Source organism: Nerophis lumbriciformis, linkage group LG05 (assembly GCF_033978685.3).
Source record: "Nerophis lumbriciformis linkage group LG05, RoL_Nlum_v2.1, whole genome shotgun sequence".
NCBI lineage: Eukaryota > Metazoa > Chordata > Actinopteri > Syngnathiformes > Syngnathidae > Nerophis > Nerophis lumbriciformis.
The window spans coordinates 49,020,420-49,045,332 of NC_084552.2; the positions used below are offsets into that span (position 1 = coordinate 49,020,420).

The 24,913-nt window shown below is 39.5% G+C and overlaps 1 protein-coding gene across 5 annotated transcripts in view; it reads left to right on the forward strand.

The window, feature by feature from the left end:
* Nucleotides 1–24,913, forward strand: part of iqsec3a (IQ motif and Sec7 domain ArfGEF 3a) — a 120,406-nt gene that overhangs the window by 17,354 nt on the left and 78,139 nt on the right. For all 5 annotated transcript variants that reach the window (XM_072913285.1, XM_061959470.2, XM_072913286.1 and 2 more), the window contains exon 2: nucleotides 17,355–17,435. In XM_072913285.1, the coding sequence (XP_072769386.1) occupies nucleotides 17,355–17,435 (81 nt within the window). The remainder of the gene's footprint in view (nucleotides 1–17,354; nucleotides 17,436–24,913) is intronic.

Here is a 24,913-nt window from a genome sequence, read left to right on the forward strand (position 1 = left end):
AAATACATATAAAAACAACAAAAAACAGGAGCAGTCACACACTATAGTTAAAAGAACAAATTACATACAACATAATTATATAAACACATAATATTGTTTCAGTAAAAATAAGTACAGTGCCCAATAAAAACAGTTTCCCGATCATTTAAAATGGACTGAAATTCCCGTAAAGTGATCAATTCAGACAAAGATGGACAGTTTGATGTTGCATACAAAGTGCATGTTGGACAAGGTTGCCACAACCAGTAATAAAACGTAAGGCGCAGTTATATACAGTATGCAGTCTTTTCATATAAGTGTTGGGTGCATTCATAAAAAGTCGCCATAATCCAGCAAAGGCATGAAAGTGGTCAGGATGAAGCGTTTTCTAACTTGTAAAAAGCAGAGTAATGCGAAAAAAGTATCTGGGAACAGCAAGCATGAAGGATATCAAACTGGGACTGGTCAGTTCGCACCTGCGATCCCCAGTAGTGATTGTCAGGTATAATTAGGGAGACAAATGATCATTGTGGTATCGTCTCCTGCAGGACGTCAGTAATATAAAAAATATGAGAGTCAAAAACAGAATGAGTATTCTCATCATGATAGAAGATCAACAGAATATAAGCAAGTTATGACAGCAGCTACTAGAGATGCGCGGATAGGCAATTATTTCATCCGCAACCGCATCAGAAAGTCGTCAACCATCCGCAATCCACCCGATCTAACATTTGATCAGAACCGCATCCGCCCGCACCCGCCCGTTGTTATATATCTAATATAGACGATGCAAGGCATTAGTGAGGTTATAAAGCTTTTGCCTGTTAAAGAAAAGAGACTGATCCAATGCAGCACAGACATTCGCGTGCCACGCTGTCACGACCCAGACGCACACCAGTGCGCAATCATATGGGAGCCACGCTGAGCGCACCTCCAAGCGCGTCTCGCTGCCGGCGACGGCCGGGTATATGGGCCCAACGCTCCAGCGCCATCCATTTTCAGGCCTAGTTGATTCGGCAGGTGGGTTGTTACACACTCCTTAGCGGGTTCCGACTTCCATGGCCACCGTCCTAGCTGCTGTCTGTATCAACCAGGGTGAGCCCCACCCCTTTCGTGAGCGCACTGACTCCGCGGTTGTGCCCGCAAACCGCGCATCTCTAGCAGCTACTGTAAATATGGTTTTAAAAGTTTGTTGTTCGGTCATTTTGTATTAAAGTTAAAAGAATGTATACAAAAATTTACACAACTTTGAAGACATTGTTGTCATTTCCGTCCAAAGACTAGATTTTGGGTGCTGATCATGAGCGAAATAAGACCCAATATAGTTAGTAAAAAACGCTGTACCTGTCACTCACGCGCAAGTGAGTCGTTGGAGGTAATCGTATTGATCTAGATACAGATAGTATTAACATCAAAGTGTAGTGCAGGGGTGTCCAAATTATGGCCCAAAGTCCATGTACCCAGGTCCATCGGCGTCTTCAATTTGGCTCGCGAGACGTCATCAGTTTAATAGAGAATCAGGCCGGGGGGGAGATTTTAAATCATTTTAAAAGGCAACTTGTATGCTGCTGCTTTGTCGCCATCTTGTGGACAACATATGCATTTCAGGCTTATGACCATTTACCATGCTTTCAATGAAACTAAGTGCAGCATTTTACTTGTATGGCCCAATGCAAACAACCTTCTCTAGTCATTATGCAAAACAAAAACAAAAAAATCGAACCAACTTAAAATGCCAACAGATATGGTCACATAATGTAACACAATTTGTGGATATTATTAAAAAAAACGTGCACGAACCATAAAACAATCAGAATTACACCCATTTAACTCTACTACAAAGCGTGATGGAAAAATGCTAAACACTATCTCCTCACTTATCCATGTTTGGCGCATTTTAGCTGCTTGATATTTCAGATTCATTACACAACTTTAAGGAGGTTGTCACAGAAGTAAACAAGGTAGAAGTTCAACTTTCACATACTCTTACTATCCATTTATATTAATTATACAGTATATCCATTATATTAATATAATATGTGCATCTGTACACATATGTACAGATGCACACAAACACACATGTATATATACTGTATATGTATATATATATATATATATATATGTATGTGTGGGAAAAAAATCACAAGACTATTTCATCTCTATATATATATATATATATATATATATATATATATATATATATATATATATATATATATATATATATATATATATAATATAGTTACTTTATATGCAGTCGGGTTTCGGCCCTCAGGCAAATTCTTCTAGCACAATGTGGCCCCTATGGCAAAAAGTTTGGACACCCCTGGTGTAGTGGTATATACAAAACAAAAATGTACATCCTACGATATAACTCTTAATTGTTTCTATTAAAATGTTAACGTCTGGCTAATGCAGGGACGTGCAGAGTGAATATCAAAAACAAAAGAAATATGAATATGTGTCCATTAAACTGTGTTATTTATGTATTTTCTGCGCACCGGGTTATAAGGCACTCTCGATTTTTGAGAAAATTAAAGGATTTTAAGTGCGCCTTATAGTCCGAAAAAATACGGTACACACTGTAAAAAGTGACATAAAGGGGTGCAAAAGCAGTCAGACGATCAATGTTTACTTACAAACCTTGAGAAAGAACATTTACATCATCTTTGTCAGTAAAAATGTTCATATTTCAGCCTACAACATTTCATTTTTCCAACTACAGAAAACATATTGTTGTAAGTTGTAGATGTTTTTAATGTTTTAGCTGTGCATATACTAACATTAGCCTTGTAAATAAGTGACTGCAAATGTGCCTCATGCACACACACATACACACATCAACTGTAATTGTAATGCAAGAATACCATTAAAAAAATAGCTACTAAATAAAATAGAAGTTACTCAATACTTGAGTAGTTTTTTTCCACTGAATACAAGCTCTCAAGTACTTATTTTTACTTTAGGAGTACAATGTTTGACTACTCTGACAATAATGTTTGTTGTTTTCAACCAACGCGCTGCACATTGTGCTCAAGTGAAGCCTACTGGCCTGAGGAAACGTCAGGTGAGGTTAACTCCGCCAAGGATTACAATACCTCCGGCTGCTGGGCACCGCGGCTTCCCCTTTTGTAGTTCTTCGACACGCTCGACCAAGCTCCACAGTGATTTAGTAGATTGTTCACGACCAAAACCAACAAAGGATTCTCCTGATTGGCGCAGTGTTGTGATTGTACTCTTTATTTGTGTGCAACACTTTTTGGCAACTGCGCTGTCGCTCATGTGCCACGAGGCGTTTTCCCCGTTCTGATGTACGGTGTCAGTTTGATAGCAATACCCGGGGCCCGCCGCCAATGCATCAGCGGCAGATGGCGGGCTCGTAACGTGCGTCACAGCTATGACTGCGCCAGCTTCCGATGCCATGAAAACTGTAGGAATTGTAGTCTTCCCCGCATTGAGGTTTTGTTTCCAGTATTTTGACCCGTTGGACAATATGACCTTTCACCCCTTCTATTTTAAATCAACATCCTTTTTGCCTAGTCACGGGTAAATAAGAATCTTTGATAACTTTTTCCATATTATTTTGCACTTGCGCCACTCTTCTCTCTCAAAAAGGCATTTTCTTTTCTTTTTGAAGGAAACACTTGGAAGTTGGCGAGGAGCGTGTGCTTGTTTGATGTTGACGATGATGACATTTTTTGTTTATATTTGAAAACATGACTTGGAAACTCAATGCAACGAAATACAAAAACATGAAATGTGGAAAACAAGTGTGTACTTTTCGGATACGGACATTGTTTTGATTCATTTTCAATTTCATAAGGTTCTCCGAAGTTGTTACCAAACAATAGAAACTACTAGAAACAGCAACTGCATCTACAGGTATTAAGTATGGAAGTAGCAAACGTGTATCTCAATGTGAGCGCATGTAATCCATTTTGTGTGCCGGCGTACTAATTTGTGTGTCTGTATATCAATCTGAGCGTATATATATATATATATATATATATATATATATATATATATATATATATGTATGTGTGGGAAAAAAATCACAAGACTATTTCATCTCTACAGGCCTGTTTCATGAGGGAGGGTACCCTCAATCATCAGGAGATTTTAATGGGAGCATTCGCATACCATGGTTTATATAGGGCACAGAGTGGGTGGGTACAGGCTGGCCTAGGGGCGTGGTGATTGGCTCATGTGTTACCTAGGAGGTGTTTCCGTCTATGGCGGCATGTTGTTACAATTTCGCTGCGCTTGTTGAGGGATGACAGGTCTGGACGGTAAATAATAAACAGTTTCTCTTTCAAGCATAGGTTGCATCTTTTATTACCACTATTGTAAGGTGTGCTGGATGCAAGAATTTGCCATGTTATTGAATATTCAACATTATTGTCTTTGAGGTCCCAAATGTGTTTGCTGAGTTCTGTGGTATTTCGCAGGTTTTTGTTCCTGAAAGAAGCCTTGTGATTGTTCCATCTGGTTTTGAATTCTCCCTCGGTTAATCCTACATATGTGTCGGATGTGTTAATGTCCTTGCGTATTACCTTAGATTGGTAGACAACTGATGTTTGTAAGCACCCCCCGTTGAGAGGGCAATCAGGTTTCTTTCGACAGTTACATCCTTTGTTGGTTTTGGAGTCGCTCTGTCTGGGGGTCGACGGCTCATTTGCAATTGTTTTGTTGTGGTTTGAGATGATTTGTCGTATATTGTTCATGCAGCTGTAGCTCAATTTAACGTTGTTCTTGTTGAATACTTTTCTTAGGGTGTTGTCTTTGGGAAAGTGTTTGTCAATCAGATTGAGGAATTTGTGTCCAATGTCAATTGATGAAAGCGGATACAATTTCACCCTCACCTATGAACCCACGCCAGGAAACCAGCCAAAAAAGAACAGAAAACGAAACGACATCATCTGGTACAACCCCCCATACAGCAAAAACGTCTCAACGAACATTGGACACAAATTCCTCAATCTGATTGACAAACACTTTCCCAAAGACAACACCCTAAGAAAAGTATTCAACAAGAACAACATTAAATTGAGCTACAGCTGCATGAACAATATACGACAAATCATCTCAAACCACAACAAAACAATTGCAAATGAGCCGTCGACCCCCAGACAGAGCGACTCCAAAACCAACAAAGGATGTAACTGTCGAAAGAAACCTGATTGCCCTCTCAACGGGGGGTGCTTACAAACATCAGTTGTCTACCAATCTAAGGTAATACGCAAGGACATTAACACATCCGACACATATGTAGGATTAACCGAGGGAGAATTCAAAACCAGATGGAACAATCACAAGGCTTCTTTCAGGAACAAAAACCTGCGAAATACCACAGAACTCAGCAAACACATTTGGGACCTCAAAGACAATAATGTTGAATATTCAATAACATGGCAAATTCTTGCATCCAGCACACCTTACAATAGTGGTAATAAAAGATGCAACCTATGCTTGAAAGAGAAACTGTTTATTATTTACCGTCCAGACCTGTCATCCCTCAACAAGCACAGCGAAATTGTAACAACATGCCGCCATAGACGGAAACACCTCCTAGGTAACACATGAGCCAATCACCACGCCCCTAGGCCAGCCTGTACCCACCCACTCTGTGCCCTATATAAACCATGGTGTGCGAATGCTCCCATTAAAATCTCCTGATGATTGAGGGTACCCTCCCTCATGAAACAGGCCTGTAGAGATGAAATAGTCTTGTGATTTTTTTCCCACACATACATATATTGCGCTCTACTACGGTATCGAGCACTATTTTTTGGATAACCTTATTAAGACATATATATATATATATATATATATACAGTGTTGGGACTAACGCGTTACAAAGTAACGCGTTACTGTAACGCCGTTACTATCGGCGGTAACTAGTAATCTAACGCGTTATTTTTTATATTCAGTAACTCCGTTACCGTTACTACATGATGCGTTACTGCGTTAGTTTGCGTTATTTTTTATGTAGTATCGGCTAGAAACTGAGAAGATCTGAGTGTTGCAGCGCTGCTGAAGAGGCGGCAAAAAAGAGGCGCGCCGCGCGCTGTCTGTATGTACGTGTGTGTGTGTGTGTGTGTGGGAGGGGGCGTGTCTGTGTCTACTATCAAGACGTCATGGCGAACCCCAAAGCCGAGTTTCTTAAAATGGAGATATTTTCAGTACGTTTCTTTTATCGACCACAAAGAAAAGAACATTTTAGTTGAATGTAAGTTTCAAATATGCTGAAACAGCGACAAAAACAACATGCTTCGACGAAGCTAGTAAAGAGACACACACTCACCTCCACTTCCAACAGCGGCTGGATTTTAACGAGGCACTGCACACTGAAGGTACACACACTCTGTCAATTCTCTTATATACTCTTTCATTTTAAACTTTTAGAGTGTTTGATTATCACATCACTCTAAATGTTTAGACTATAAAGTTCACAAACCTAAAGAGGGATACTAGTGGGCCAGGCTAATATTTCCTTTTCTCTAAACTAAGTGGGGAAATGTGTAGAGTGTTCTGGGCTTCAGACATGATTTTATTTCAGAATTCCTTGAGAAAACGCCTGGTTAGGCTTTATGTATGTAGTGTGTGCCTTTCTTGTTTTACAGCTATGTTGTTATTATGCTGTTTGTTACTTATGTATGTTAAGTTGCAGCTATTTAAAATAGTTTTGTCAATTTGTTCCGGTCTGAAACAAATTGGCCCTTTAAAACATATCTTTGTCTTTGTGTGTTGTATGTAGAGCACATGGGCGAGGGCGGACCTACGTCACTTCCGCCCTCCAATCCCCTAGCAACGCGGTCGCCAATTTGAATTCGTTGAAAACAAACCAGTTCACAGCGAACACAGCATTGACAGAAAAGGCATTTAACGAGGTTTCACGGCATTTTAAACTGTTCTAAATGGCGTATGATTATGTAAATAGTCTTTCCAGTGAGGCTAGGTTAAGATACGAGTTAAAATGTTCTGTAGTTGGATTAAACGACTGCCCTTACCGCCTTCCAGCAGATGCGTGGACTGATAATCCTACACAATGGCCGGACATGGAATTTGGAAATCTTTATGTCTACCTCACAAGCGCACCAGGTCGGTTGTTAGCTTCGGTTGTTATATAACGAATAAATCACATAAAAATTGTTAAATCACCCAAGGTATGTTGATAAATGATAATAAGGATGACACGGTGGCTACCAGTATCTGTATATTTATTATATCTGTAGAGAGCTCATTCAAATTCAGTTCAGTATTATGATTTATTATTTGCTGAATTACTGGAAATAGCCTTTATACCGTATGTTATTGTTGTGCAACAACAACAACTTCAGCTGTCGAACGTTATTCAGTAAAAATTCAACGGGTTCAACATTAGCATGGACCAAGTTGTGGTTAAGAAGGTGGATTTTTGTTCCTTATATTTACCAGAAACGAAGTGATCCGAACACACGACCCGGGATTTTGGGGGACTCCAGTGAGAACCGTCCTCGTTTTCCCGCTGTAAAGCTGCGAGCCATTTGTCTCGTCTCTGTGGGCTTTTAGCACGCTTTGGCAGAACAAAATACGACCTTTGTTTTCCCTGTTTCCAGTTGTGGTTTGCACAACCAAAAACAACACAGTTTTTTGGCATTTTGGAGGCAGAATGACGGGTTTAATCAGCGCAGGTCGACAGGTTAAAGAGTAATGGCGACGGTTTGTTTTCAACGCCAGTCAGGTTGCTATGGCTCGAAGAACCCGTATGTAGCTCAGTTGCCCGGATGTCGGCGCTGCCCCATTGCTTAGCAGAGTTCAGTGATGATGCAAATGCATGTCAAGTTGATCAACAGATTGTATTATTCTCCAGTGCAATAACAGTACTAAAATGAAGGCTAAAAGGGCATTAAATGGGGCCTTAAAAAAATTAAAAATAAATATATAAGTAACTATATAGTTACTTTTCACAGTAACGCATTACTTTTTGGTTTAAGTAACTGAGTTAGTAACTGAGTTACTTTTGAAATAAAGTAACTAGTAACTGTAACTAGTTACTGGTTTTCAGTAACTAACCCAACACTGTATATATATATATATATATATATATATATATATATATATATATATATATGAAATACTTGACTTGGTGAATTCTAGCTGTAAATATACTCCTCCCCTCTTAACCACGCCCCCAACCACGCCCCCGCCCCAACCACGCCCCCCGAGGTCTCAAGGTTGGCAAGTATTTAGGTTTTTGGTGTTGTCCCGATACCAATATTTTGGTACCGGTGCGTCGATTGATTGGTTATGCCTGGCTGCCCAGGAAGTGGAAAGCAAAGGGATTTAAACAACTACTTCATCAGGTATTACGTTGAGAAACGTGTACTACTTCAATACAATATATGATCAATCTTAAATATCATTAAAAATATAATAATTTCACTTCACATATGGACGAGTTTGTGGCTGTTGCTCGCTAGCTGCTAATGCTAATCGTCCACATAGGCTAGCTTGGCTGTTTTTAATCACTGCTTACTAAACAATCCATAAGATGAATGATATGAGAAGGTAGCAGCTGCATGTCAATTTGTCAAAGAAGTATCATTTCACACCCTATAATTTAGCTCTATTAATTGTCTATCATCCCAGAAGATATAGTCCAAGTGTACCTAATGAAGTGTCGTGCTGGTTTAGTGTAAGAGTGTCGACCATGAACCCAGACAAAGTGTAATTTTCCCTTCCATACTGTCTTTGTGCTGCTTTTTTAGGACATAAAATACATTTTCTTTCTCCTTGGTTCCTTGTGGGGAAAGTGGTCTTTGTCCATCAGCTTTTTGCAAAAAGCAAGCAATAAGTCTCTCGGGAGTTTCCCTGGTGCTGACGTAAACCTTTCAAGGAGCTTTTTTTTTTTTTTTTTTTTTAATGTCTGTCTTTTTGTGTGTGTGTGTGTGTGTGTGTGTGTGTGTGTGTGTGTGTGTGTGTGTGTGTGTGTGTGTGTGTGTGTGTGTGTGTGTGTGTGTGTGTGTGTGTGTGTACGTGTGTTGCTTTAAAACTAGACTGAGAAATTGAATTGAAGCTTCACTCTAAAACATTTGGAGTGCCCTCACTGATTAAGCAGTGCTTTTAGCCATATTGCCATTGGAGATTGACATAATGCATGCAATAAAGGGGCAAGACGAAATTAATCTTGTGGACGTTTGATGACGTTTTCATTGATGTATAATAACTTTGGTAATTGCCTTTTCAGCAGCAGACAAATATAGAAGCAGGTTCCTCCTTAGTGTGTCCTTGTCAGAGGTGGGTAGAGTAGCCAGAAATTGTACTCAAGTAAGAGTACTGTTACTTTAGAGATTTATTACTCAAGTAAAAGTAAGGAGTAGTCACCCAAATATTTACTTGAGTAAAAGTAAAAAGTATGTTGTGAAAAAACTACTCAAGTACTGAGTAACTGATGAGTAACATACACACACATATCATATATATATATATATGTGTGTGTATATATATATATATATACATACATATACATTGATATATACAGTATATAATTTATATGTATTTATTTTGCTGTTTTTGTTTACATGTTAAAGATGTTTTAATGAATATACATGCATGTTTAACACATATAGATTCCTTTCTTTCATGAAGACTAGAATATAAGTTGGTGTATTACCTGATTCTGATGACTTGCGTTGATTGTAATCAGACAGTAGTGATGATAACATCCACGTTTTCAAATGGAGGAGAAGAAAAGTTCCTCCTTTCTGTCTAATACCACATGAAAGTGGTGGGTTTTTGGCATCTTATTTGTACAGCTTCCATATTCGTTTTTATACACTTTACAAGAAATATATTGGCGTCAAACTCCTTAGCTTGCTAGCTTGTTTGCGCTGGCTTTCGGAGACTCTTGTTTTGAAAGCGCAGGCGCGATGGAGCGGCACTTTTATTGTGAAGACAGGAACTGTGCAGTCAGTCTTTAGGCTTTTGACAGGATGTACGGTTGAAATAAAAAAGTATCTTTTTTCCTTCACACTTTTGATTGATTGATTGGAACTTTTATTATTAGATTGCACAGTACAGTACATATTCCGTACAATTGACCACTAAATGGTAACACCCCGATAAGTTTTTCAATTTGTTTAAGTCAGGTCATGTGACCACCTGGCTCTGTTTGATTGGTCCAACGTCACCAGTGACTGCATCTGATTGGTGGAACGAAGTGAAACGTCACCAGTAAGGCAGGCATTTTGAAGGTCTGTCTGACAGACCAAAACAAACAAAGCGTGCATTAACTGATCGATAAAAATTAGTAGCGAGTAGCGAGCTGAATGTAGATAAAAGTAGCGGAGTAAAAGTAGCGTTCCTTCTCTATAAATATACTTAAGTAAAAGTAAAAGTATGTTGCATTAAAACTACTCTTAGAAGTACAATTTATCCCAAAAGTTACTCAAGTAGATGTAACGGAGTAAATGTAGCGCGTTACTACCCACCTCTGGTCCTTGTCCTTTAGGGGTGTTATGCATCAGCGGGGTGTTATTGACAGGTGCAAACACATTAGTTTGTGCAAGAATGGACCCCCCACACTCTCCACTCTACCCTGCCAACAGGAGCGTGGAAGAGTTTAAAAAGGGTGGCATAACACAGTTTGTAGGAAGTTCAAATGGAGACAAAATGCATCATTAAATGCATTGAGACAGTAAAGGAAATTCATTTGTGCACAATGTGATCCATTTATGCATTTTTGCACTTCAAGGATGGACGATGTTAACCGTTCAGTGCTTAAAAGGTAAAACAGAGTTCATTCTATTTCAAGCCCACAAGGCTTTAACATTTTGAGATGATTTCTCCCCTAACATAGATAACGCTTCCTAAACAACAAGTACACCCCACTCAATTAAGGTATGATAATCTTAAGCAAAAATGTCACGGTTTGGTATCAGAATTACACCTCTAAAATGTGTTATTTTGAAAAAACGAGAAAAATGTATATTTTTCGTTTAAACAGTAATTTTCAAAAAAGGTAATAAATAACTGAATTCTTTGTAAGTAAATAATAGTGTAGGGGATTACTCCCTACAAGTGTATATGTATGTATGTATATATATATGTATTTATATATTTATATATATATATATGTATGTGTGGGTATATATAAATATATAGGTATCTGTTTATATTTTATTTTATTTCTGATTACTATTATTATTAATGTATTATTATTTTTATTTTTTTCTTTTATTTTTTTTTCTTTCTTTGTTTATTTAATTGATGTATTTGTAGATATTACTTTGTTTTTTTTGTTGTTTCTTTCTTTTTTTGAGGGGGGTGAGTGGTATGGGTGGGATATAAACAAAAATATTTTGACATTTAGGGCAGACAATAGATATATGATTGATGTGAATATGATGTAATGGATAGGAATGTCTGATGCTGGATGTCAAGAAAAAAAAAAAGTCTTAATGCAGTTTACTGTTGCTAAACCTACAACTCAAATAAATAATAATAAATAAATACATAGGTGAGACTATTGAACTGTAAGTGGGTAAGGGTAAGCAAATCGAGTGCTTCTTGTTATCCTACCTGTATTGGCTTGTCATAAACTTCCCCTAAGCTAATTGCAAATAAACATGGTGTCAATTCTTCACTCATTTGTACCAACTACTCTGCAAATATACTGCGAGACGGGGGAAAACATTGAGATTTGACACATCAAACCTTATCAGCTACCTGAAATATAAGTATCGCTACGGAAACCATGTGAAAGCCAACGGAGACACCAATACTTTGACAAAGACTGAATCATACAAAAAGTGGGTGTACAAATACCAAGGTATCACTGTACCCAAATAGCGTATAATTATGCCTTGCAGTGGCAACAAGAAACATTAATTATTTATTTTTTAAAAAGACACTTCACTGTAAGATTTTAATTTAGGGGAACTGCACTTTTTTTTTTTTTTTGCCTATCGTTCACAATCATTATGAGAGACGAGAAGACAAAAGTTGTTTTTTATTCTCTTCACTTCTTCACTGCCAATTCTAATATGTAAAAATCGGCTGGTTCTAGGTAGCTAGCAACGCAGCTAATGGAGCAATTAATTCTACCTTTAAATCACTTTAAAAATGCATTCAAAAAATACTTCATTTACGTTCCGTAACCTGTATAATAACCAAACTGTAGCGACATTGTGTAACTATTTTTCTAGAGTAGTAACACATCGTTATGCTTCGGTTTTAGCCGTAAAAGCGAACTACGGCGAGAGATAAGCTCGCTCCTACAAAAACACGAAATGCGTTTGTAATGCACAACACAATGCGATAAGACACCAATCTGTACTGACTAAAAAACATGAACAATCATATTACAATATCTGTAAAGTATTATCCCGCATTTCACATTTAGTTTGTACACAGCTAGCCAGACAGCATATGCTGTATCATGATCAGTATAAAGTGTGACTCACTCGATGGATAGTTGTCTCTTTGGTCCGGCTAGCCGGGGACGTTTTTTCTGGTTTATTTGGGGTAAGCACGCAATTTATGTCGAAATAGCTTGTCTCCAAATTCTACATTTGCAGCTTCGTGTCACGCCGACCTCACTCAATCGCAGGGGTGTCAAACTTATTTTAGCTCAGAGGCTCAATGGAGGAAAGTCTATTCCCACGCGAGCCAAACTGGTAAAATCATGGCATTAATACTTAGAAATACAGACAATTTCAGATTGTTTTCTTTTTCTTACTTTAGCCAAACTTAGAACAAGCACATTCTGAAAATGTACATATTTGAAATAATCCTATTGGCAAAACACTTCAAATTCGTTGAAAATTCTGAGGAAAAAATTAGTGCAGATTAGAGATGCGCGGTTTGCGGACACAACCGCGGAGTCCGCGGATTATCCGCGGGTCGGGCGGTTGAAATAAAAAAAAATTAGATTTTATCCGCAGGTCGGGTCGGGCGGTTGAAATAAAAAAAAATTAGATTTTATCCGCGGGTCGGGTCGGGCGGTTGAAATAAAAAAAAAATTAGATTTTAAATAGATTCAGGCGGGTGGCAGTTAAACCAATTCGGAAATATATATACATAGTTAAATGTTGTTACCCACATACGAAAAACGAGCAGGCACCTGCAGCATATTCCACAACAGAAGAAGAAAAAAAAAAGAGATGGACACTTTTACGGAGTGGAGAAGGGACGCCTCGCCGGGGTCCGGGACCGAGGCCCCTTCCCCCGAGAGGGCCCCACCGGGAGCCGTAGCTGAGGTGATCCGCGAGAAGGGCCCGACGCACGTCCAGGGTCACCACCGCACCCACAGCACCGACACCCCGCCTCGTCCGCCTTCGCCGCGGCCGGCGTCATGCGCAGCAGGTAAGCAGCTTACCTGCCCGCCACCCCCGTGGCCGGGGGCTCGTAACAGGGGTCACTCCGCGCGCTCCGCCCGCGCAGCTTACCTGCCCGCCACCCCCGTTGCCGGGGGCGCGTAACAGGGGTCACTCCGCGCGCAGTGCGCTCACGAAAGGGGTGGGGCTCACCCTGGTGAGCCGAGTGGGCCACTTTTGGTAAGCAGAACTGGCGCTGCGGGATGAACCGAACGCCGGGTTAAGGCGCCCGATGCCGACGCTCATCAGACCCCAGAAAAGGTGTTGGTTGATATAGACAGCAGGACGGTGGCCATGGAAGTCGGAACCCGCTAAGGAGTGTGTAACAACCCACCTGCCGAATCAACTAGCCCTGAAAATGGATGGCACTGGAGCGTCGGGCCCATACCCGGCCGTCGCCGGCAGCGAGAGCCGCGAGGGCTAGGCCGCGACGAGTAGGATGGCCGCCGCGGTGCGCGCTGAAGCCTCGGGCGCGAGCCCGGGTGGAGCCGCCGCGGGTGCGAGGGACATCGCACCTCCACGCGCTTGGAGGTGCGCTCAGCGCGGCTCCCAGATGATTGCGCACTGGTGTGCGTCTGGGCCGTGACAGCGTGGTACGCATTGAATGTCTCTGCTTCATTGGATCAGTCTCCTTTCTTTAACAGGCAAAAGCTTTATAACCTCACTAATGCCTTGCATCGTCTATATTAGATATATAACAACGGGCGGGTGCGGGCGGGTGCGGTTTTGATTAAATGTTAGTTCGGGTGGATGCGGATGGTTGACGACTTTTGTGATGCGGTTGCGGATGAAATAATTGCCTATCCGCGCATCTCTAGTGCAGATTCAAAAACATCAAGAAGAGCACAATTGAACTTAGACTTTGTGTCAGTGTTTTACTAAGCCATTAAACTTAAGGCACTTCCTGTTTAGCATTCTCATGTTGGCAGTTCACCATTAAAGAAAGTGTTTCCTCAAACCACTGCATTGGTGACATCTGCAACTGCCACAACACATTCATTTACCATCATTCAAATATTACAATTATGACATGAACAAAACAATTATTAAAATGACTCCTTAGCCGAAATCAAGGTAACATAACTACAAACTTTATACATGTGTACATAGTAGATTTAAGCATAAAATAAAATAGAACAAACACCACAAATGTAGAACCACACATTTTTACAATAAAGTTCAGGCTGTATATTGTGCATTCAACCAATTGCTAACTACAAAGATGCTGTTAATGTTGACTTGAGTCTTTGCATCTTACCGTTTTGTTATTTTATCCGTTGAGTGGATAATTTACAATGAAAGAAGGTATTGTGCTTCGATGCTGCACGCTTCCGCCATCTGCTGCCAGCCACAACAGGAGCAGCTGATTGCTTGCACCTGCGTTGATTGGAGTAGTGGCAGCCAATCCAGAGGACGCTTAAAGTCAGCTGACACATCATCTTTAAACACTGTCATGTGTGATGTGGGTTACACTTGAATTGCTATTGCGACATCCAGTGGACACATATAGAACAGCAGTTACTTTCATTAAAAAAATGCAGCTAATTTTTATATTTAGCAAACTGATCTTGCGGGCTACGGGCTGGATTAAACCTGTTTGCAGGCCCGATACGGCCCATGGCTCGATCGGCTTCCGTCTGCTCCAACGTCTCACCCTCTTCTCCGTGCTGGCTTCTAGAAGCAGCAGTTGTATATTTAGCTTCAAAAATATAAGATTGTGACTCCTTAGTTGTCCAAAAATAGTCATCTTCGATGCCAGTTACAAAGTCTGCCATGATTAGAACACACAATTGTTTTGTTTCCGGAAGTAGGAACACACATGTTGCCAGAAGTCAGATGTGCGCTGCTATGGAAACAAAAAGAAATGCATGGAAGAAGTCAGCCCCGGAAATGATTAAAATGATCAAAATACGGTAAATATTGTACATATTACATATTGTTTTGAACATGTCTTTTACTACATTATATACTGACTTGCATTGTGTATACAAAACATTGATGGAGAGTTTTGAAGTTGTCTTAGAGGGCTTTGAAGGGTAGAACGGGTACTCCCATTACGGTGACTACCATTAGCTGCATCTTTCAAGCGTTTTTTGATCATCTTTAAAATCCTAATAAAAAAAAAAGATATGTGTTCTTATCTCTCATAATTAATGTGAACCATAGGCAAAAAAAAAATTAGTGCAGTTCCCCTTTAAAATAAAATCTCAACATGTTTCGTAGCGCTCAACTTGTCCACGAGAGAGTTTTGTTGGGATTTGAATCTTACAACAACTCATGATTTAATTCAATTCCGATTTTTGGAGTGACGATTTGATTCAGAATTGATTCTTGATTCGTCGTGAATCTTGATTCAAAATGGATTTGGCAATACATTAAAGTATTTGGTACAAAAGTGTCACGGCTGGTTACACCAGTTGTTGGTGTTCTCTGGTGTTTTGTGTTAGTTCCTGTCCTGTGCTTCTATTTTGGCGGCGCTCCCGGTTTTGTTGGTGTTTTCCCGTGGCTGCTTCATTTGTGTCCCAGGGCCTTTCCCCTCACCTGTTTTCTGTTTACAATCAAGACTATTTAAGTTGATCTTTTTTTCTACCTTCTTTGTTGGGACATTGTTGTTGATGTTGTTATCGTTTCACTGGACTACAGAGGAGCCTTTGATGCTAAGCCTGCAGCAGCACACTACCTGAAGGATTTCTAATTTCCTCTTTTTAATTATACTGTATTGACGGTATTAAAGGACATTTTTAGTGGTTTTCAATTTGTAATACTGCGCTATATCTTAAAGCTCATGCCTACATTCAATCTAGGTAAACTCAAACATTAGTGTGTACAATTATTTAAAGACGTGTTGTATCATTTTCAAGTGCTTGGGTTGAGAGAGGTGCACTTCAGGTCATAGAAATCTAGTGTTGTTGTCATTTAGCGATGTATAAAAGAAATAAAAACAGATAATCGAAGTAAAACACTGACAGAATGTAGCTACTGTTTGTTTAGCGGGTAACACCACTGCTACGTTTCCTTATTCTCTGTCAGACCAGTTGCAAATGAGCTTTGTTTAGAAGATGCAACCTAACAGGTGTTTGTGGCAGTCCCAATTTACTGATGGCAGGCCACGACAACTGTATGGTAAACACTGATCATTCGAATTCGAATCGCGATTCTCACGTTGTGCGATTCAGAATCGATTCTCATTTTAAAAAAAAGTTTTTTTCAAAAAAAAAAATGTTTATTTAAAAAAAAAATGTTATATTGTTATATGTTGTTTTTAATTTTTTAATTAATCAATCCAACAAAACAATACACAGCAATACCATAACAATGCAATCCAATTCCAAAACCAAACCCGACCCAGCAACACTCAGAACTGCAATAAACAGAGCAATTGAGAGGAGACACAAACACGACACAGAACAAACCAAAAGTAGTGAAACAAAAAGGAATATTATCAACAACAGTAACAATATTAGTTACAATTTCAACATAGCAGTGATTAAAAATCCCTCATTGACATTATCATTAGATATTTATATATTAAAAAAAAATAACAATAGTGTCACAGTGGCTTACACTTGCATCGCATCTCATAAGCTTGACAACACACTGTGTCCAATATTTTCACAAAGATAAAATAAGTCATATTTTTTGTTCATTTAATAGTTAAAACATATTTATTATATTGCAATCAGTTGATAAAACATTGTCTTTTACAATTATAAAAGCTTTTTACAAAAATCTACTACCGGTACTCTGCTTGCATGTCAGTAGACTGGGGTAGATCCTGCTGAAATCCTATGTATTGAATGAATAGAGAATCGTTTTGAATCGGGATAATGTCGTTTTTGAATCAAGAATCGTGTTGAATTGAAAAAAAAATCGATTTTGAATTTAATCATGATCCCAAGAATCAATATTGAATCGAATCGTGGGACACCCAAAGATTCACAGCCCTACTGATCATTGTCTTGTTTGCCTCCTGGGATTAAGTTTCTCAACCTGTGTCTGTCTCTTCTTTCCACCCAGCAACCAAACCGTGCTTCATCAGTTCTGCTGCCCGGCCCCGGACGCCCCGGAGGGTGAGGTCTTGTCCGCCTGCGTGCCCAGGTAAGATGATACGCCGCTGTGTTGTGTTGCACCACATGCAACGGTCTAAAATGTATGTTCCTTGTGTTTGTAGCTAAGTTACATGTCCTGTTGACAGCTTTAAAGGACACAACGACCCCAGCAGTGTCACCTCTATTGAAGTGGTTTGTAAAAAGCAGCCATTGAAGTCATTTTAACGATAGTATGCCGCTTTTGACGTGCTAAAATGATAATCAAGCCAAAAACCCAATGATAATTTGTCACTTTTCCCCCACCATTAACATCCAGATGGCTTAAGTGGAATGTGCAAATCAACATTTAAGCAGTGAATCTTTTTAGCTCGGACATTTCAAGTTAAATCAACCACCCTAAAATTAGCATTCTCAAGCCTTTTGTCAATACAGTAAATGCATTCATCTTTCCAAAGAACATCGATAACAATTAGGCCATCTATACCAAAAGGGTGCTTCATTGTTTTATCTTGCCTCGATTCTCAGAGCTAGTAGATAAGTAGTATTCTGGTGGTTGCGTGCTAACATGCTGAAGCAAACCACGTCAAAGCAGGACTCTTCTGGGGCGGAAACGGAGAGTAGCTTTTTTTTGTTGTTGTTTTTGGGTCACATCTTTTTTTTTTTCCTTTTGTATTTTGACACCAAAAAGCTGTATTATTGTTGATTTCCGCCTTGTTGTCCGTGACTTCACGCGGCATCATCGCATCCACATGACAGCCCCACCACCCACCCCCTTCTTCCACCTCATCTCGTCCATCATCGTCCATGCTCACGCAATGCGGGCCTTGTCTGTCCACTGTGGTCACATCAGACTGTGAGACTCTTTTTTTTTTTTTTTTTTCCTTTTAAACCACCAGAATTGTATTATTATAAAGCATTGATGTGTGTACTGTTTGTAAGGTCTTTCATGCTGGAACGTAGTGAGCACATGTAATGCATCTGTGTTCATGTGGGGGGGGGACACAGAAAAAAATGATGTTGCAAAATCATGTCGCATGCTTTTTTTGCTTGGCAGTGACTAGAATGTAGCTCCTTGTCTTATATGTGTGTGTGTGTGTGTGTGTGTGTGTGTGTGTGTGTGTGTGTGTGTGTGTGTGTGTGTGTGTGTGTGTGTGTGTGTGTGTGTGTGTGTGTGTGTGAGCAGCAATTCATCAGGCATATACTTTATATATCATAAGATCCAAAAGGAACCATATCTTTATTTAAACATCAGCAAAAGCCTGTTACAAATGTAATATGCTTTTCAGTGTAATACAGTGGTACCTCGCTTTTTGGTAGCAAACCAAATGGTCCGACAAAAATCGAATCACATGAAAACCAAACCATTTTTTGTCATAACAAATGATGTAGATCCAGTGAATCTGTTTTAGATGCCCAAAAATAATAAAACAAGACGCTTTTTTTATAATGAACTAGAAAGCACAGACCTACGCCAGGCCCCAACTCCCAATTGTAAAAAGTCCTGAATTATGGATCAGCACAAAAATATCACTTGTTCTGTATTGTGTATCCCATTTCCAGAAATGTAGATCTACCCATAACCTTTTGAGCTATTTATAGTAGAATGAGAGAAACCGACTGAAGTAGGGTTGTACGGTATATATATAGTACCGCGACTCTAATGAATCATATTCGGTACTAAACCGCCTATGAAAAGTCAATATTGCTATGATTACGTCGATATTTTTTGACATCACAACGTCTTTCGTTTAAAAAAATATTATATTATATTTATAAACTCAGGCAATATGTCCCTTTTGAATATGACCAATGTATGATCCTGTAACGACTTGGTATCGGATTGATACCCAAAATTGTGGTATCATCCAAAACTAATGTAAAGGATCAAACATCAGAAGAATAAGTGATTATTACATTTTAACAGAAGTGTAGATAGAACATGTTAAAAATGAAAGTAAGCAGATATTAACAGTAAATGAACAAGTAGATTAATAATGAATTTTCTACCACTTGTCCTTAATAATTTTGACAAAATAATAAGAATGGAAAATGACACAATATGTTACTGCATATGTCAGCAGACGAAATTAGGTCCCTTTCTTTTCTTACTTACTAATAAAAGACAAGTTGTCTAGTATGTTCACTATTTTATTTAAGGACAAACTTGCAATAAAAAACATATGTTTAACGTACCCTAAGATTGTTTGTTAAAATAAAGCCAAAAATGCAATTTTTGTGGTACCCTTTATTTAGAAAAGTACCGAAAAGTATCAAAATAATTTTGGTATCGGGACAACACTAGAGTGAAGCCTCTTGTCATTCATCCACTGTCTTTGTCTCTGTGGGTGGAGGCGGAGCCACAAGCATAAATACACAGAAGTTGAAGCTCTTAACCTGGATGTAAGGTAACGTATTGAAATTATCCGGATCAGCCCCAAAATGTCCCTTGTTCCTCATACCATTTCTAACATTCCTGAAAGTGTTAAGGGAAATCCGCCCATAATTTTTTGAGCTGTACACAGCAGAACGAAAGAAACATAGTAAACATAGTTGTCCGTCCCCACTAGGGTTGCACGGTATACCGCGGTACTAAGGAATTAAAAACGGTACCATACTGCTTCTGAAAAATACCGGTACTTTTTTTTTTACATTGTGACATTGCTGGTAAAACGAGCAAGAAGCGCATGATAGGCATCGCACACGCACAGAGTACTTACAAGCATAACAGTGTGGAGACAAAAGAGGGAGAATGGATGTATTTTGGCTTCAAAACTAACGAAAAAGGTGAAGCTACAAGCACTGACACGCCACTGTGTGAGAAGTGCTTTAACGCCAGTCGGCAGTGTTTTAGCTACTTTTAAATCACTAATCCTTGCCTTCATGGCAACAAATAAGCTATTTTTCTTACAAGTATCATCCCTGCAGGATGAGGAATAGCTAATATGCTTCACTACACACCGTAGAAGGATACAATAGCTATCCACTAACAGAAAGCCGGCGCTCCTGAATGTAATTAAATGCCATGGGTGGATCTACACAGCTCATTGACTATAACAAGTAGAAAAGCCATATAGAATGGATACCACAATGATACCATTTATATTTTTTATTATCAAAAATGATTTTGTAATTTTGTTGTTTATAAACCCAGGAAATACATCCTTAGACACGGGAGAACTATAAGTATGACCAATGTATAACCCGGCTGTAACTACTTGGCAGAGGTGGGACCAAGTCATTGCTTTGCAAGTCACAAGTAAGTCTCAAGTCTTTACCCTCAAGTCTCGAGTCAAGTCCCGAGTCAAGACAGGGCAAGTCCGAGTCAAGTCCAAAGTCAAGACTGGAAAGTCTCAAGTCAAGTCCCAAGTCCTGCATTTTGAGTTTCGAGTCCTTTCAAGTCATTTAACCACAGACTAATATATTTACACAGATTGTGTATGCTTTTAAAACGCTGTATTTATTTATTAAAACAAGTGCATTTGAAATTGCAGGGAAAAAGATAGTGCTGACATTGCACTTCAAAATAGCACTATTAACCAGTCATTTTAAACATGTAACTCATTCCTTTACAGAATAAACACATTTGAAAAAAAACAAGTGCAACTGTACTTATTTGCACAAAAGTGTTAACATTGTATTTCCATGGCATATTGCATTGTAACTAGTTCCACAGCAGTTTCTATCCTGTTCTTACCTTATCTCATTGATCTCATCTCATACTGAATGTGTGTTTATGTGTGCGTACACATGAAAAACATAACAAATATATGAACATAACAATGAACAGAGTTGTACTTTTTAGATGTCAGGACCCTATGCAATATGTACACATATTCTTAATATAGTATACATTTTAACTGACCTTTATTTGACTATGTTTGTCTTTTTGTAGGTGGCTAAAATACGCGGTGCTGCTGACTGCCGTCTAACGTTACGTTACTGTGTGTGATACATTGACTAACGTTACGTTACTGTGTGTGATACATTGACTAACGTACCGTATTTTCCGCACTATAAGGCGCACCGGATTATTAGCCGCACCTTCTATGAATTACATATTTCATAATTTTGTCCACCAATAAGCCGCCCCGGACTATAAGCCGCGCCTACTCTGCGCTAAAGTGAATGTCAAAAAAACGCTGCGCTAAAGTAAATGTCAAAAAAACAGTCAGATAGTTCAGTCAAACTTTAATAATATATTGAAAACCAGCGTTCTAACAACTCTGTCCCAAAATGTACGCAAATGTGCAATCACAAACATAGTAAAATTCAAAATGGTGTAGAGCAAAAGCAACATAATGTTGCTCGAACGTTAATGTCACAACACACAAAATAAACATAGCGCTCACCTTCTGAAGTTATTCTTCATTCGTAAATCCTTCGAATTCTTCGTCTTCGGTGTCCGAATTGAAAAGTTGCGCAAGCGTGGGATCCAAAAATGGCCGGCTCCGTCTCGTCGAAGTCATCGGATTCAGTGTCGCTGTTGTTGTGCAGCAGTTCTGTGAATCCTGCCTTCCGGAAAGCTCGGACCACAGTTGTGACCGAAATATCTGCCCAGGCATTTACGATCCACTGGCAAATGTTGGCGTATGTCGTCCGGCGCTGTCTGCCCGTCTTAGTGAAGGTGTGTTCGCCTTCGGAGCTGTGTGAAAAAAGCCACCCGGCCTCTTCGCGTAAACTTCCCTTAACCACTCGCTCATCTTTTCTTCATCCATCCATCCCTTCGAGTTAGCTTTTATGATGACGCCGGCTGGAAAGGTCTCTTTTGGCAAGGTCTTCCTTTTGAATATCACCATGGGTGGAAGTTAGCATGGCAAGCTAGAACCACAGTGAAGGATGACTTCTCATTCCCTGTGGTGCGAATATTCACCGTACGTGCTCCCGTTCCACAGTGCGGTTCACAGGAATATCAGTTGCTGTGAAATACGGTAGTAATCCGTGTGCGGATGGAGAGATTGCGTCTTTTTATGAACCGGATCCTTGTCGCGTAGTAGGAGCCATTTTGTGGTCTTTACAGATGTAAACAGGAAATGAAACGTACGGTGATATCCGCGCGTTTTTTCTTCTTCTTCCGGGGGCGGGTGGTTGCTTACAGTAGAAGAAGAAGCGCTTCCTGTTCTATGGGGGCGGGTGCTTTCCTTGGCGGTTGCTTGCGTAGAAGAAGAAGCGCTTCCTGTTCTACCGGGAAAAAAGATGGCGGCTGTTTACCGAAGTTGCGAGATCGAAACTTTATGAAAATGAATCGTAATAAAGCGCACCGGGTTATAAGGCGCACTGTCAGCTTTTGAGAAAAATTGTGGTTTTTAGGTGCGCCTTATAGTGCGGAAAATACGGTAATGTTACTGTGTGTGATACATTGACTAACGTAATGTTACTGTGTGTGATACATTGACTAACGTTACGTTACTGTGTGTGATACATTGACTAACGTAACGTTATGTATAGGTACCTCATGAAACCCTGCTTAAAAAAAATCACTTGACAAAAAGTATGAATAAGGTCGCAAACTGCAGTGGACGCAACAGATTGCCGTGTTTGCAATGACGTTATAACCATAGACATCTTATAAGTAGACGCAGCATTGGTTGCTGTGACGTGAGCAATTTGGCCGCCATCTTGAAGTGCTGATGAGGAGCCGGCGAGCAGCCTAAACTGACAGTTGACAGGTAGAAAACAAAGATGCCGGGCTGGTGTTCAGCGTTTTCCTGCTCAAATGAGCGGACTGTTGAAAATAGGAATCGGGGGATTACTTTTCACAAGTGAGATTTAACATTAACGTACTATTGGTTGTATTTTCGCCCTGCGATGAGGTGGCGACTTGTCCAGGGTGTACCCCGCCTTCCGCCCGATTGTAGCTGAGATAGGCTCCAGCGCCCCCCGCGACCCCAAAGGGAATAAGCGGTAGAAAATGGATGGATGGATGGATGGATGGTTGTATTTTATGAAAATAATATTACCACAGAGTTGAGAAGGATCAAAGATCTTCAATATTTGTATGTGAAAATCACAAAGAAATATTCTGGGGGAGGATGACCCCCCTACAGGGGTTTGGTTTACAAACTTTCAGCCCCACCTAAAACAAAATTCACCAGCCACTACTGATTATGATGCATTCTCATTTTAGGCAAAGTATAAGACAATACTTTCTTAACAGTATAATTGTAACCAGGAATCAGTCTTCAAGTAACAATATTCAAATACTAACATTGTTGGGTTAAACAGAATTTGGTTTTATTCTGAATCCAGTGAAACAGATTGGTGGTTTTAGCTGATATGAAGACTTTCAGGTGTTTATATATGTTTAAGTATTTGGCAGACGCTTTTATCCAAAGCGACTTACATAAAATAATACATACAAAACAATCACTGCAAACATTATCATTTAAGGGAAGAATGTAATAGAAAATATCAATACAAAGTGTCAAGACAGAATAAACTCTCTGCTGCTGCAGCAACAGAGATACAGTCTATAGGTCCCTAAGATATATAGATATCTAATGTATTCATACATTGTTTATGTAGGATACACGCATGTATATATAACCTAATCATATTGTTTCTTCAATTTAAAAATAGTTTACCGTTTTTTTCCCCCTTCTCTGGGATTATATTCCCAGTTTTGATCTCGGACGTCTGGTCACTTAAGCGTATAAGAATATTATATTACTGTTAAGCAAACTATGAATAATAAAACACGCCAAAACATGTGTCTGTTATCATAGCTACACGTATGACAAAAAAGGGGGTGAAAATCAGTCGTATTCAGTGAGGTAAAATGAATTAAATGCGCTGACAGTTCATTGCTCCTGCCAAATGAATTGCACTGAGTGGAGCGGATCACCACTCCAAGATGGCGGCCACGCGCCTCGTCTGCGCCAGTAGGCAGTAGCGCTCTATGCTGCGTCTACTTATAAGATGTCTATGGTTATAACGTTAGCAGTGAGTTTGCAGCCTCACTGATTTAACTACACAGCAAATAAAAGTCACGTTACTTAGCCAATAAACGTTATCTTACATTCAAAACTTACCCTTCTTTGTGCAACTTCAAATGTCGAACGAAGTTGGAAGTTGTTGCGTCTCCGTCTGTAATATTCGAACTGCGTGATTTGCATACGGCAATTCGTTTTTTGTTGACCAAGTCGTAGTTTTTATACCCGAACGAAACCAACTTTAACATAATTGTTTATCACTGGCACGTTGTTGGACAACTCTTGTTCATTGGTTGTCCTGCAATTTGATTGGATGAATGCTGTGTGATGAAAACAACGTAAATCTAATTTGATTGGCTGTTGTACTGACAGCACACCAGCTGACAGGAATAACACGCTGATAGACAGACGAAGAAAATGAAAAATACGGAGTGCTCCCAAATAACTTTTTAAGCTTTGGATTTTGGGGAAAGTGGCAAGTCATGTCAAGTCATGTCAAGTCAAAAGGCTCAAGTCCAAGTGAAGTCACAAGTCATTGATGTTAAAGTCTAAGTCGAGTTGCAAGTCTCTTTACATTTTGTCAAGTCGAGTCTAAAGT